The sequence below is a fragment of the Brachypodium distachyon genome, chromosome 3 (assembly GCF_000005505.3).
Source record: "Brachypodium distachyon strain Bd21 chromosome 3, Brachypodium_distachyon_v3.0, whole genome shotgun sequence".
NCBI lineage: Eukaryota > Viridiplantae > Streptophyta > Magnoliopsida > Poales > Poaceae > Brachypodium > Brachypodium distachyon.
In genome coordinates, this window is record NC_016133.3 from 58,074,553 (window position 1) to 58,085,435 (window position 10,883).

General features: G+C 47.7%; 2 protein-coding genes across 4 annotated transcripts; both read left to right on the forward strand.

The window, feature by feature from the left end:
- Positions 1-446: 446 nt before the first annotated feature.
- LOC100826449 (probable beta-D-xylosidase 7) lies at positions 447-4,900 on the forward strand. The gene is made up of 6 exons (XM_010237804.3): positions 447-1,007; positions 1,637-1,936; positions 2,019-2,188; positions 2,382-2,479; positions 3,232-3,996; positions 4,109-4,900. Exons 1-6 carry the CDS (start codon positions 609-611, stop codon positions 4,735-4,737), a joined length of 2,361 nt encoding a protein of 786 aa, XP_010236106.1. The 5' UTR covers positions 447-608; the 3' UTR covers positions 4,738-4,900.
- A 1,715-nt stretch (positions 4,901-6,615) lies between these two features.
- LOC104583877 (phosphatidylinositol transfer protein 3) lies at positions 6,616-10,865 on the forward strand. 3 transcript variants are annotated; one of them, XM_010237805.3, is made up of 6 exons: positions 6,616-6,765; positions 8,227-8,307; positions 8,531-8,707; positions 9,148-9,246; positions 9,351-9,593; positions 9,925-10,865. In XM_010237805.3, exons 2-6 carry the CDS (start codon positions 8,236-8,238, stop codon positions 10,543-10,545), a joined length of 1,212 nt encoding a protein of 403 aa, XP_010236107.1. In that variant the 5' UTR covers positions 6,616-6,765; positions 8,227-8,235; the 3' UTR covers positions 10,546-10,865. The 3 variants fall into 3 exon arrangements, with proteins under 3 accessions (XP_010236107.1, XP_010236108.1, XP_024316952.1); XM_010237806.3 differs by having other exon boundaries at positions 6,645-6,765; positions 8,224-8,307; XM_024461184.1 differs by lacking the exon at positions 6,616-6,765 and adding an exon at positions 7,157-7,175.
- The last annotated feature ends 18 nt before the right edge of the window (positions 10,866-10,883 follow it).

Consider the following 10,883-nt stretch of genomic DNA (forward strand, 5'->3'; position numbering starts at 1 on the left):
ATTCCACAAAACCACATTTGTTTTGGGGCAGTCGAGTCGCTGAATCACAGTTAACGAAAAACCGTACGCAGAACCACGCTTTTTGAGCCAAATTATCTCGGTCATTCCGAAACCGGGGGGTTTGACAGTTTTGATTGATTTTTTTACAAGTGGGATCCATCCGTCGGATGCCACATCAGCCCCAAAAACTTGCGGGAGTGAGAGGTGGGGTGGGGGAGGGGGGGTTTAATCGCGGGCTAACGGGTCGTGACCGACGTGATGATTTCTTCTAGAAATGGACATCTTCGATTCGTAAACGAGTGACTCTAGCTCGGACGCCCCGGTAGAGCTAGTACCTCCCCTATCTTAACTTTGCCGTGCACCCATCCAATTTCACTTGCACTTCAAGACGCATCCACGAACCCTCGTCTACAAGATGAAACACACGACACGCCTCGGTGAAACGCAAGCATTGGCACGGATAAGAGCCAGCAACAACATGGGGAGCGCGAGCCCACGATCACCGGGTAGTAGTTGGACTCCATATATACCCCCTCGCCGAGTAGCCCGCCTCACTCAGCGGCACTGACGCACAGAGCCACTGAGCCTAGCTAGCTAAGCCAGCCACCATGGCAGGACGGAGCATCATCTTCCACGTCGTGCTACCGCTGTGCCTCGTCCTGCAAGCGACCATGGCGACGGACCCGCCCTTCTCGTGCGGGTCGCCGTCGAGCTACCCGTTCTGCGACAGGAAGCTGCCGATCGGGCAGCGGGCGGCGGACCTGGCGTCGAGGCTGACGGTGGAGGAGAAGGTGTCTTTGCTGGGGGACGTGTCCCCGGGGGTGCCGCGGCTGGGCGTGCCGGCATACAAGTGGTGGTCGGAGGCGCTGCACGGCGTGGCCAACGCCCCGGCCGACCGTGCCGGCGTCCGCTTCGACGACGGGCCCGTCCGCGCCGCCACCAGCTTCCCCCAGGTCCTCGTCACCGCCGCCTCCTTCAACCCGCACCTCTGGTACCGCATCGGCCAGGTGTGTGTGTAATCACGAACTACTTTTACTCTGCTTGTCTTCGTTTTTCGTCGTCCAGCATACTCTGTTTTTGGGACTTGCCGTTTTACTTACCGGGTGACTTGATCTTAATTACGACCTTGCCTAAAAAATAAATCTTAATTACGACCGACGAACGCGCGGGAATCGTGGACAATGTAGTGACAGGGACGACGATGGTTAGAGAACAAGAGGAGGGGTTTCTGGGTGGACTGCAAAATTGTGATTTTCTTGGGCCTAATTTCCGTTTAGGAAGCTGGTAAACCATCACCAACCGGGGGGTATACTGGCACTTTTGAACACCTATACCTAACTCTGGTACGAACGTGTGTTAGGTGCATGCAGCTTTTGGGTTTGTCAAAACTCGAAAGTGTGCACGAAGTTGGGGAATGATCAGCCAGCGACCTTCTGGAACGGGAAACACAGTAAACAACACAACCGGAAGCGTGAACGAAACCATAAAACACACACAGACACAGTCACATGCCTCGTAATCGTAAAAAAATAAAAATGAACGCAGGGTAAAGTAAAGTATAGTAAACATTCTTCAGGAGCTGAGCTGAGCTGAACTAACTGACAGACTGAACTGAACTGGATGTTGCTGTTTGCAGGTGATCGGGAGGGAGGCTCGGGGCATCTACAACAGCGGGCAGGCGGAAGGGCTCACCTTCTGGGCGCCAAACATCAACGTCTTCCGGGACCCCCGGTGGGGCCGCGGCCAGGAGACCCCCGGCGAGGACCCCACCATGACGGGCAAGTACGCCGCCGTCTTCGTCCGCGGCGTGCAGGGCTACGGCGCCTCCGGCGCCGTCAACTCCTCCGGCCTCGAGGCCTCCGCCTGCTGCAAGCACTTCACCGCCTACGACCTCGAGAACTGGAACGGCGTCACCCGCTTCGCCTTCAACGCCAAGGTCCCAATCTTCACTTGATTCTCCTGAATTTGATGTCTGGATGTCATGTCATGCGGAAGTTTTGATGTTTTGGTTCTTTCAGGTGTCGGAGCAGGACCTGGCGGACACGTACAACCCGCCGTTCAGGAGCTGCGTCGAGGACGGCGGCGCCAGCGGCATCATGTGCTCCTATAACCGCGTCAATGGCGTTCCCACCTGCGCCGACCACAACCTGCTCTCCAAGACCGCCAGGGGAGACTGGAGGTTCAACGGGTAAGCCTAAGCCGGGCCGGGAAAATTCAGTAAAAGAAAAGTGTCTCAGAAGCAGACTACTGTTGAAAATTGCCAGTGCTATGACGACCTGTTTGGGGATTGAAAAGACCGGCGTTGATGCTTCTGTAAAAAGAAAGACTAGCCCAGTGATGAGTGATGACTGATGCTTGCAAGTTTCAATCTGTTTGACCAGGTACATCACCTCAGACTGCGACGCCGTGGCCATCATCCATGACGTGCAAGGATATGCCAAAGAACCAGAGGATGCAGTTGCAGATGTCCTCAAGGCTGGTATGACTCTCTTTTTTTCATGACTTTACTTGTCCTGTCAAAAATAATACCACCAGTACAGGTTACTGGTTCGTTGCAAACATGGTAAACTTATTTTACCTGCCACACTTGCTCAAAGATCAATTATAGTTCCACAAATTGATATTACTATATACCTGCTGTTGTGACATATGAGGAATTGGCATTGTATGGAACAACTCTTTGAGCAGTCAAGGAGTCTCAGGACATCACAATGACCAGAAACTAATAAAAGCATGATTCTTGGACAAGATAATAGGGAAAATGTATAGAGGTTAGGTCAGGTCACTGAACTGTAACCGAAAGTTGTTTAGGTGGTTTCAGAAAGTTTTTTTTTTCATTTGGACACCCACTACTGAATGCTGATACAGCTTTCTGTTTTGCTGATTTGGGCACTTGAATCCACTAGAAACACTCATTCATAGCATGTCACTGAACATCATTGCATCATCAAAAATCAATCTGCCCTTTTTAGAAAGAAGACCACCTCAGCATGCAAGTGCAGATGCAGTTGTGCCAATGTTAGATGATGGCATAAGGGCTCAAGTCAACAGTGACTGCGATAATGTTGATGATGCAATGATGATTGCCCAAACAAATAATGCAGCAACACACGCAGCTCCAGCAAAAAAAAATCATGAACTTATGTTGCAAAACAGTACACTATGTACCATGCTCAAAACTCCTTTTTTTTCAAAAAAATTTACCGCCTATAACCTGACAAAACCTTCCAGGAATGGACGTGAATTGCGGCGACTACGTGCAGAAGCACGGCGTGTCGGCGTTCCACCAAGGGAAGATCACGGAGCAGGACATCGACAGAGCGCTGCAGAACCTCTTCGCCATCAGGATGAGGCTGGGGCTCTTCGACGGCAACCCGAAATACAACCGGTACGGCAACATCGGCGCGGACCAGGTGTGCAAGAAGGAGCACCAGGACCTGGCCCTGGAGGCCGCCCAGGACGGCATCGTCCTTCTCAAGAACGACGCCGGCACGCTCCCGCTGCCGAAACAAAAGATCTCGTCCCTCGCCGTCATCGGGCACAACGCCAACGACGCACAGAGGCTCCAGGGGAACTACTTCGGCCCGCCCTGCATCTCCGTCTCGCCGCTCCAGGCCCTGCAAGGGTACGTGAGGGAGACAAAGTTCGTGGCCGGGTGCAATGCGGCCGTTTGTAACGTGTCGGACATCGCGGGGGCGGCGAAGGCGGCGAGCGAGGCCGAGTACGTGGTGCTGTTCATGGGGCTGGACCAGGACCAGGAGAGGGAGGATCTCGACAGGATCGAGCTCGGCCTCCCCGGGATGCAGGAGAGCCTCGTCAATGCCGTGGCCGATGCCGCCAAGAAGCCGGTCGTCCTGGTTCTCCTTTGCGGCGGTCCCGTGGACGTGACGTTCGCCAAGGGGAATCCCAAGATCGGCGCCATTATCTGGGCTGGGTACCCTGGACAAGCCGGCGGGATCGCCATTGCTCAGGTCCTCTTCGGAGAGCACAACCCCGGTGAGATCCTTGTCAGAGATCAGTTCTGAGTACAATTCTCCGGCGCCATTGTAAATTTGTAATGTCTCATTAGGCTTCAGCTTTGCTTATTGCCTCGGATCATTCATGTCAGGGGGGAGGCTGCCGGTGACATGGTACCCGAAGGAGTACGCGACGGCCGTGGCCATGACGGACATGCGGATGCGCGCGGACGCGTCCACGGGCTACCCCGGGAGGACATACAGGTTCTACAAGGGCAAGACCGTCTACAACTTCGGCTACGGGCTCAGCTACTCCAAGTACTCCCACAGCTTCGTCTCCAAGCCGCCGGCGTCCATGATGGCGTCCAAGCTCGACGGGCTCAAGCTCAAGGCAATGGAGTCGTCGGCGTCAGGAGCCACGATCAGCAGCTACGACGTGGAGGAGATGGGCGAGGAGGCGTGCGAGAGGCTCAAGTTCCCGGCGACGGTGCGGGTGCAGAACCATGGCGCCATGGACGGGAAGCACCCGGTGCTGCTGTTCCTGCGGTGGCCGGAGACGAAGGGGAACGGTGGGAGTAGCGGGAGGCCGGCGAGGCAGCTTATCGGGTTCCGGAGCGTGAAGCTGAGGGCGGCGGAGGCGAAGCACGTGGAGTTCGAGGTCAGCCCCTGCAAGCATTTCAGCAGGGCGGCCGTGGACGGGAAGAAGGTGATCGACAAGGGGTCGCACTTCGTCGTGGTCGGTGATGATCACGACGAGTTCGAGTTGAGCTTCATGGCTTGAGAGTTGAGAGAAATCTAATCTGCTGCTGCTTCGATCGGTAGATGAGGCGTTGAGTTATGTCGATCTACAAGTGTAATCACCCTTGCTTCTTCGAATGAAGGACGGACCCCTGTCTAACTTATCTGAACGAGAGAATGATAATTTACAAGCAGAGATTACATTACTCGCCGTTGTTTTTCTCTTCACGGTTGGCATTGGCAATGGCATGATAACGATAACGGGATTAAGAAGCATGATATGGGCCGTGAAGGAAGGATTGGGTTTCGGCCTTTTGGGCCTGCTTTTAGGCTTGCGGCTGAATGTAAATAGTTTTTTTTTAGCAAAGGTTGAATGCAAATAGGTGAAGGGTGGATTCGGTTTCAGGTCCGGACTTTTCCCATCGTGCCAACGGGCCAGAAGTCCGTACTGTTGCTGCTACAAGCCTACAACAAGTCTGTCAGGAGCAAAGCCCCTGCGGCCCAAAACGCGCTAAGTTGGATTTTTGGAACAGACGGCAGCGCGGGGGCAGCAGACGAGCATCGAGTCATCCTGATCCCGTTCGAATCAGTGACCCAACCACCGTCCTGTCATGAAAAATCCACCCAAATCGAACCAGACGCTCCGGACAAAAATGTGAATCATGCGCCTAGATTAATAATACATCTTGACAGCTAGCGCCATTGCTTGCATAAGTGTGGGAACAACCCAACTCATGTCAATAGCAACCGAACACATCTTTTTGCATTCACGTATCTTTTATTTCATTTGTGTTTCAACTCACCCCTTGCCTTCGAGAAAGCACCCAAATGCCAACATGGACACTTCTTCGAGAACACGTGGTGAGTTGATGCTCGCATTCCCTTTTTTTTCTCAGATGGTGGTGCGGGCTAAAGATGACAATGGATACTCTGGGGATGGATATCCACGGATATTTCATTCATGGAGGGCTGGTGCGGACCATTGTTTCGCCCCATGGATATTCACGGATAGATATCGGACAAGTCAGAGGGCGGATACAGATAGTTGAGTTGATTCATTAATGTCCATGAAAATCCAGTTATTTAAGAAAACAAAAAAATAATGACATGTGGTTTTTTTTTTCGAAGAGGAGGAAATGCCCCCGACCTCTGCAATGTGGATTTACTAATAATCAATCATATGACTCATGTAAATATAAATTCCCGCCCTTCAACCCTAACCCTAACTCTCCTCACCCTCTCTTGATATATGTTGTTGCTTTATATTACCGTATATGATGTTCGTTTTGCTGTATGTTGTCATATATTGTTGTTTTTAAGGCTTTTTTTTTTGCTGTTCCATGGGTCTCCTAGATATGGTAGATATCGATATTATTTTGGCTTAACGGATATTTTTCGTGACGGAAAGATGGATATGTACGTGTCTGTCTAGACACTTCTCTAGTTTAATTTCCAAATCTCCTATTCCAATTTCGAGCAAAATTTTGAATAGAAGAATTGAGAAATGGACTAGAACTGGGCCGATTTTCGCGAGATTCCGTTTGTATCCCTAACCGCTGGTGTAAGAGGAAAGGTGAGAGGACAAACGTTTGCCTGCGATTTATTTTAAAATGATACCTGAAAACTGAAATCATGTAAATTAAAAATCTATTCGTAAAGTAGACCCGCACATTTTCGTCTGGAACAATAAACAAGCCATTTCTTTCTTTAATGTCACGATCTGATCGTTAGCGCTTAACAATCCAACCGGATCCCATTTCCTGATCACAACCAAGTCATCACACAGAAAACAGCTCGACAATCCCATTAAATAATTTCCTGTTTCCGTTTGTCTTGTTTACCGTCCAGTACGCAGAGTGGGGCCCGCACGTCAGGGCAGCCGTCCACGTGAGATGGTCAGACTAATTACAGCCGTCCGATTAATCTCCTGCCCCGTATAATCCGGATTCGACTTTACCAAATTGTCCAGCAGAGTCCATTCGCGTCTTCCGGACAGAGGAGAGGACGACCTTGCGTGCTCCGCGCATCCCGCTGCCTGCCTGCCTGCCTCCTCCGCCTCGCCGTCGCCGAGGTGAGAGCTCCAAGAACCGCCGCCTTGCTGCTCAACCTGGGAGCTTCGATCGGGTTTTTTTTGGGAGGAGGATCCCGCTTTCGCTTTTCAGCATCTTCTCTCTCGTAGGATGCCGAAAGATTATTACTTGTCCTTTTTTGGGGGAACGATTTTGTTGCATGTGCGAAAAAGCTCCCCTTTCTTCCGTGCGATGTGTGGGGATCTTTTGGTGCGTGTGGTTTATTAGCTTGAAGCCAAGCAAAGGTTGGGGATCTTGGCATTCTTGCGGCAGCGTTTTTGGTTGGGGTTTAGGAGGACTGGAGGAGGAGCCGAGGAGAAGCCCACTGTCTTGAGGGGTGGGTGTGACATTTCGACAGCGTTTCTTGGTTCTTGCAGCGCGTTATTTGCGTCGTCCCAAGCAAGATTTGGAGGTTTGCGGGTTCTTGGCTCTATTCATTTACTGCGATTTCGGACGAGATAGGAAGGTCCCATCGGGAATTTGGATGATTCTTGCCAAGGGATGTGGGATCGTTGTTGTCTGTTGAGTTGATACTCTGAAATTTGTCCCTGTTTGTTTAAATGGCTCCCTTAGTTTCTTTCAGGGATGTGAATGGTTCTTCGTAAGGTTCATGGTCTCATGGTTGTCTGTTGAGATTCTCCAAATGAGAATTGAAATTTGCCTTTCGGGTGGGGATGTTTCCGTGGTTGCTAGTTTTGTAGATCGGTAATGGAATTTGGGAGCCTTCTATGTTCCTGTCTTGTGCTGGTAGTATGGTGGTAACTCCTGCAGGATAACTGGATAGTGTTGATACGACGACTTGAAAAGCAAAATCTGCTGGTGGTTGATGTGAACATTTTTCTTTTAATGATGTTTCAGCTATGTCCATTAAATTCTGCTCATTGAAAGAATAAAGTTGCCGTGCTCTGTGGGTTGGTTTGTCGTAGTGTATCGTGAGGTTGGATTATTAGCACACAAGTAGAAGACAAAAATGATCTATTCAGGTTTACTTGTACACAGAAAATGTTGGTCCATACTGCAGGAGTATGCAGGTAGATAACTTTCTACAAAAAGAAAAGATACAGCTTAAGTAGATGTATTATCCTTACAGTTACTATCTACTACTCTTTACACACTATTTCACCTTATAAATTAAGAACGATCAGTGTGTTGACATCACTGAACTCTTATAGCACTAACGTAACTCTCAGTTCCCTTCCTTTTTTTTTACCTTTCACCTCACCCTAATCTGAACAACTAGTTTTGTCAATGGCTGTGCAAGGCACACACACATAAATACAATGAATTCTTAGATCACTGACATAATGCTATTTTTTATCCAATGAGAATGCAAGCTATCGTTTCGTTTTTACTTTCTCCATCCTACTGTTTCTCACATGATCTAAACATCACATTCTCTTTGATGTAACCCAGTCTAGAGTTCTTACAAGCCTTTTCTGTTGTATTATGGTATGAAATAGCAGAACGGCACAATGAGCTCTGGAAGTGGTGCAAACGATGGCCATGCTGAACAATCAGCATTATATCAGCAGCAGCTGTCCAAGGTGATCCACAATTCCACATCACCTGGGTTAAGTACTCCCTCCAATCCATAATAAGTGTCTCAGAGTTAGTAGAAAGTTGTACTAAACCTGAGACACTTATTATGGATCGGAGGGAGTATTTTGCTTACCATGTTGGACTTATGTGGAGCTAATCGTTCCATTTACCCTATTTGGTTGTTCGCCAGTTGTTTCTATATCTCATTTATACATCCTTTCTTATTAGATTGGTGAAGTTAGAGCTTCCCTAGGACAACTATCAGGAAAATCTGCACTCTATTGCTCAAATGGTTCAGTTGCGAGGTACTTGGTAGCAAGGAATTGGGACGTGAAGAGGGCTACAAAAATGCTTAAGAAAACCTTGAAATGGCGTTCGGAATATAAGCCTGATGAGATCCGCTGGGTGAGCCTTTCTTGTCTTTTGATTTAAGAAACCTATATGTCTGCTATGGATTCTGGGTGCAACCATCTGGAGATGGTCGCACGGGACTCATTCAGCCAGTATGGGTGGTGTGCCAGTAATAGACTATGATGCATGACTTTGCTGTGTGGCCTTTTTGCTTTTTGTTTCTGTAAACTGGAATGCTTGATAGTACTTTTTAAATAAACAATAATAAGCTGTGTGCATCAATCGATGCAGAGGCTGGGGGCTGCCCCCTTTTCCTAAAAAAGAGCCCCGTTTCTCAAAACAAGTAGCACATCATGTATCCATGTTGTACAAGTGATTAGCCTTATGCCATCTTGGAGCTTCCTAGTATGCTTCCTGAGACAATTGGTGCATTTTTGTAGTAGGTTTGATGGCATAGTTTTGATAAATAATAATAATTGTATTTCGTGATATAGGATGACATATCAGATGAAGCTGCGACTGGAAAAATTTACCGAAGTGATTATTTCGACAAGAGTGGACGGAGTATTCTTGTCATGAGACCTGCATGCCAGGTTTAATGATGCCCTTTGTTCCTCTTGAACCAAAATGTGTATATTACTTCTATGTAAATAGATCGTGTCATTAAGTCAGTCTAATTTCCTTACCATGTTTTCAGAATACCAAGAAGGCTGAGGGGCAGGTCAAATATTTGGTATACTGTATGGAGAATGCAATTCTAAATCTGCCACCTGGTCAGGATCAGATGGTTTGGCTCATTGATTTTGCAGGCTTCACCTTGCATAACATATCACTTCATGTGACAAAGTTGACAGCAGATGTCCTACAAGGTCATTATCCTGAAAGATTGGGCGTGGCAATTCTTTACAATGCCCCCAGGTTTTTTGAGAATTTCTGGAAGGTATGGTTTTCACAAGCTTTAAGAATCTTATATTTGTTATCTATTTAATCAGAAACATAGGGATGATGTGTTCCATATCTAGTGCCTAAGCATATTTTTGTTCTTTGCATATAGACTGCCATATCAGATACCACAGCTTGTTATATTAACTTCTTAACCTTGTAGAACTACCTTGTATTCGTGTCTTTGTGATATTCTCTTTTTTGTCTGGTAGAGTTTCTGTCAAAAAGTAACAGTTATAGCATGTAAAAGGAAATGAAACATCAAGTGTCATTTACAGTTACCATTATCTTCTTTTTTTTCCGAAACTAAGTTATAGGTGTCTATGCAGTTGGCAAGTCCCCTTCTTGAGAAGAAGACGAAAAATAAGGTCAAATTTGTATACTCGGATAGTCCTGAGACCGACAAGATCATGGAAGATCTTTTCAACATGGATGAGTTAGAATGTGCATTTGGCGGTAGAAGCCCGGCCACTTTTAACATAAATGATTATGCTGCAAGGATGAGAGAAGATGACACCAAGATGCCATTATTCTGGAGCCCTGAGAATCCTGCTCTTGCTTCAGAGCCATATCTGATGAACAACCACGGGTCCCAACAATGTAGCTTGGGTTTGAAGACTGAAGAGACCGCATCTGACAAGGGTGAAGAAACAGAGACTACATCTGACAAGGTGGAAGAAACAGAGACTGCATCTGACAAGAGGGAAGAAACAGTGACTGCACCTGAAAATAGTGGAGAAACGAAAACTGCATTGGGGGAGAGTGGAGAGGCTGAGACTGATTCTGTAAAGAGAGAAGAAATTAAGACTGGATTTGAAAAGGGAGAAACAGAAACTGGGGCTGAAAAGAAGGAAGAAACAAAGACTGAATCAAGCACAGTTAAATTGACAAGTTCTCCAGGGGAAGGTGTTGCATCACCAGATAAAAGTGGCAGCTCATCTGATCCGTGAAGTAGTATCACCATCAAACATACATGCCAGATGTGGATATGGTTCGTCGAAAAAAGATGTTGATAAGTGAATCCTCATCTGAGAGATGAACATCAAAAGTGATAACAATTCCTTTAACACACGTCAGGGAAGTGCTGCTAACTTGTTTTGTAGTCAGCACCCTTGTGACCTTGTTTGAACAACTTTTGGCAAGAGATGAAACTTATCAGATGGGAAACGATGATAAATACTAAGTTACTCTCAGTTTTCTTATGGCATTGTTCCTGGGAATCTATTGAGTTACTTGTGTTGGAATATATGCTAATGAAAATTGAAGTTTACTTTGCACTGTCTGCGTT

Bases quoted from the DNA above. Each gene is read 5' to 3' on its own strand.
- LOC100826449 (XM_010237804.3), top strand. From the start codon at position 609: ATGGCAGGACGGAGCATCATCTTCCACGTCGTGCTACCGCTGTGCCTC. The intron at 1,937-2,018 runs GTCCCAATCTTC...TGGTTCTTTCAG, and splicing joins GCTTCGCCTTCAACGCCAAG to GTGTCGGAGCAGGACCTGGC. The intron at 2,189-2,381 runs GTAAGCCTAAGC...CTGTTTGACCAG, and splicing joins GGAGACTGGAGGTTCAACGG to GTACATCACCTCAGACTGCG.
- LOC104583877 (XM_010237805.3), top strand. From the start codon at position 8,236: ATGAGCTCTGGAAGTGGTGCAAACGATGGCCATGCTGAACAATCAGCA. The intron at 8,308-8,530 runs GTGATCCACAAT...CTTTCTTATTAG, and splicing joins ATCAGCAGCAGCTGTCCAAG to ATTGGTGAAGTTAGAGCTTC. The intron at 9,594-9,924 runs GTATGGTTTTCA...GTGTCTATGCAG, and splicing joins TTTTTGAGAATTTCTGGAAG to TTGGCAAGTCCCCTTCTTGA.